The sequence below is a fragment of the Octopus bimaculoides genome, chromosome 20, assembly GCF_046866305.1.
Source record: "Octopus bimaculoides isolate indiv1 chromosome 20, ASM4686630v1, whole genome shotgun sequence".
Lineage (NCBI taxonomy): Eukaryota > Metazoa > Mollusca > Cephalopoda > Octopoda > Octopodidae > Octopus > Octopus bimaculoides.
This window is the reverse complement of record NC_142947.1, coordinates 14,582,776-14,584,595: the sequence shown is the minus strand read 5'-3', so window position 1 is coordinate 14,584,595 and position 1,820 is coordinate 14,582,776. Positions and strand designations below refer to the sequence as shown.

At 31.4% G+C, this 1,820-nt stretch overlaps 1 protein-coding gene across 1 annotated transcript; it reads right to left on the bottom strand.

Annotated features, from left to right (window-relative positions):
- Nucleotides 1-108: 108 nt before the first annotated feature.
- Nucleotides 109-1,528, bottom strand: LOC149131597 (monocarboxylate transporter 14-like). The gene is made up of 2 exons (XM_089338054.1): nucleotides 1,326-1,528; nucleotides 109-713 (listed from the first exon to the last, which is right to left on the bottom strand). Exons 1-2 carry the CDS (start codon nucleotides 1,498-1,500, stop codon nucleotides 487-489), a joined length of 402 nt encoding a protein of 133 aa, XP_089194180.1. The 5' UTR covers nucleotides 1,501-1,528; the 3' UTR covers nucleotides 109-486.
- Between the last annotated feature and the right edge of the window lie 292 nt (nucleotides 1,529-1,820).

The following is a 1,820-nucleotide window of genomic DNA, read 5'->3' as shown; positions in this document are numbered from 1 at the left end:
AAAATGGAATTAACTAATATATGATTTTTAAAAAAAAAATTGTGTTATATTTCACAAAGAAATGAATAATGGTGAATATTTATATGATTAAACAATAAATATTTAAACCAAATGGCCATTCTTCGTTTTATTAAAAATTTCATCTAAATATTTTAACTTATGATGACATTTGATGAGATAAAAGATTTTAGATAACAATTCTCAAAGAAAAAAAGCTTTACAGATGTATATTTGTAAAAATTGTGGCGATTGTTTAAAAAGTGCTTTCATTCCCAAATTGTGTTTTGAACAATTTCTGCAAAAAGAAAATCCAGTGTAACCAGGAATGGAAAAGTGGTTGAATATACCATCTTGGTAAAAGCTTGAAATGTTTTACACATATCGTGTAAAGAATGGAGTTTTGCCTTTATTATTCCTCAGTTACAAGTCATAAACAATAATAATGGTATTTGTTGCTGCTGCCATTTAACAGTATGTTTTTTTTTCTCAACAAGATTTCACATCTTCAATTTCTTCATCACTAAGTTCTTCCTCAATTTTCTCATCTATTACTGCTTCACTTGGACTTGTGATTATTTCTCTTTCTATCCGGTGCCGCCGTTTTGCAATTGGAGGGATGTATAGAATAAAATGCAGCAAACCTCCGCATATAATCAGTATTCCACCCATTTGAAATGCTGAGTCATAGTTTTTGGTTGAATCATATATAGCACCTGTGGAACGAGAACAGCATAAAAGAAAAATTATATTTTGTCTAATAATAAGGTGCCAAGCTTGCAGACATCTTAGCATATCAGGTAAAATGCTTAGTAACATTTCATCCATTTTTATGTTCTGAGTTTAAATTCCACCGAGGTTGACTTCACCTTTTATCCTTTCAGGGTTGATAAAATAGGTACCAGTCAAACACAGGGGTCGATGTAATCAAGTAGCCCTTTCTCCGAAATTGCTGGCCTTGTGTCAAAATTTGAAATCAGTAAGTAGTAAAAAATTTACACGTAGAAAAATGGGCAATACTAGTGGTAGGAAGAGAAGGTAAAAATGTGGATGAAAAGTGCATAATTTAGTATTTCAGTCAAATGAGGTAATTATAACAGGACAAAGACATGAAAAAATTGTTGTATGGATCTGTCAAAACCCATGATGATGATGGCAATGAGAATTTCAAAGAACAATGGGATAATAATAATAATAATAATAAAACTATTAAAATGAAAGTGAAAATGTTACTAAGCATTTTGCCTGGTGTGCTAACGATTGTACCAGCTCGCTACTTCATAATATTAATAATAATAACAAGAACAAGAACAACTACTACTACTTACCAGCCAAAGGTGGTCCAATGATGGTCGATATTCCTCTAACCAATGACAAGAGTCCGAAAGCATTTGTGAGCTTATCCAAACCCAAGAGATCACAGATGATAATGGAAGTTAATGATATAAATGCAGCTAAAAAATGAACAAAAAAAAAAAAACGCCCAGTAAATTGTTTGTTCATACATTTCAAAAATTACCATTTTTAACCCCTTTGTTACCATATTTCTATCAATACCCTTGCCTTTATTTCATTAATTTTGAAAATAATGCAGAATTTAGTAAAACAACTTTGTTATTAAGCTGGTATTTGAAACATCTATTGGTTTCAAATTTTGGTACAAAGTCAGCAATTTTAGGGGAGGGGTAAGTCAATTACAACGACTCCATTGCTCAACTTGTACTTAGTTTATTGTCACTGAAAGGATAAAAAGCAAAGTCAACCTTGGCAGAATTGAAACTCAGAGTGTCAAGATGGATAAAATGCTGCTAAGCATTTTGCCT

What these genes read in the sequence shown, in the direction of transcription:
- LOC149131597 (XM_089338054.1), bottom strand. Translation starts at nt 1,500, where the DNA reads ATGAACAAACAATTTACTGGGCGTTTTTTTTTTTTTGTTCATTTTTTA. An exon ending in CATTGGACCACCTTTGGCTG is followed by an intron (nt 714 to 1,325) that starts GTAAGTAGTAGT and finishes CTCGTTCCACAG; the next exon opens with GTGCTATATATGATTCAACC.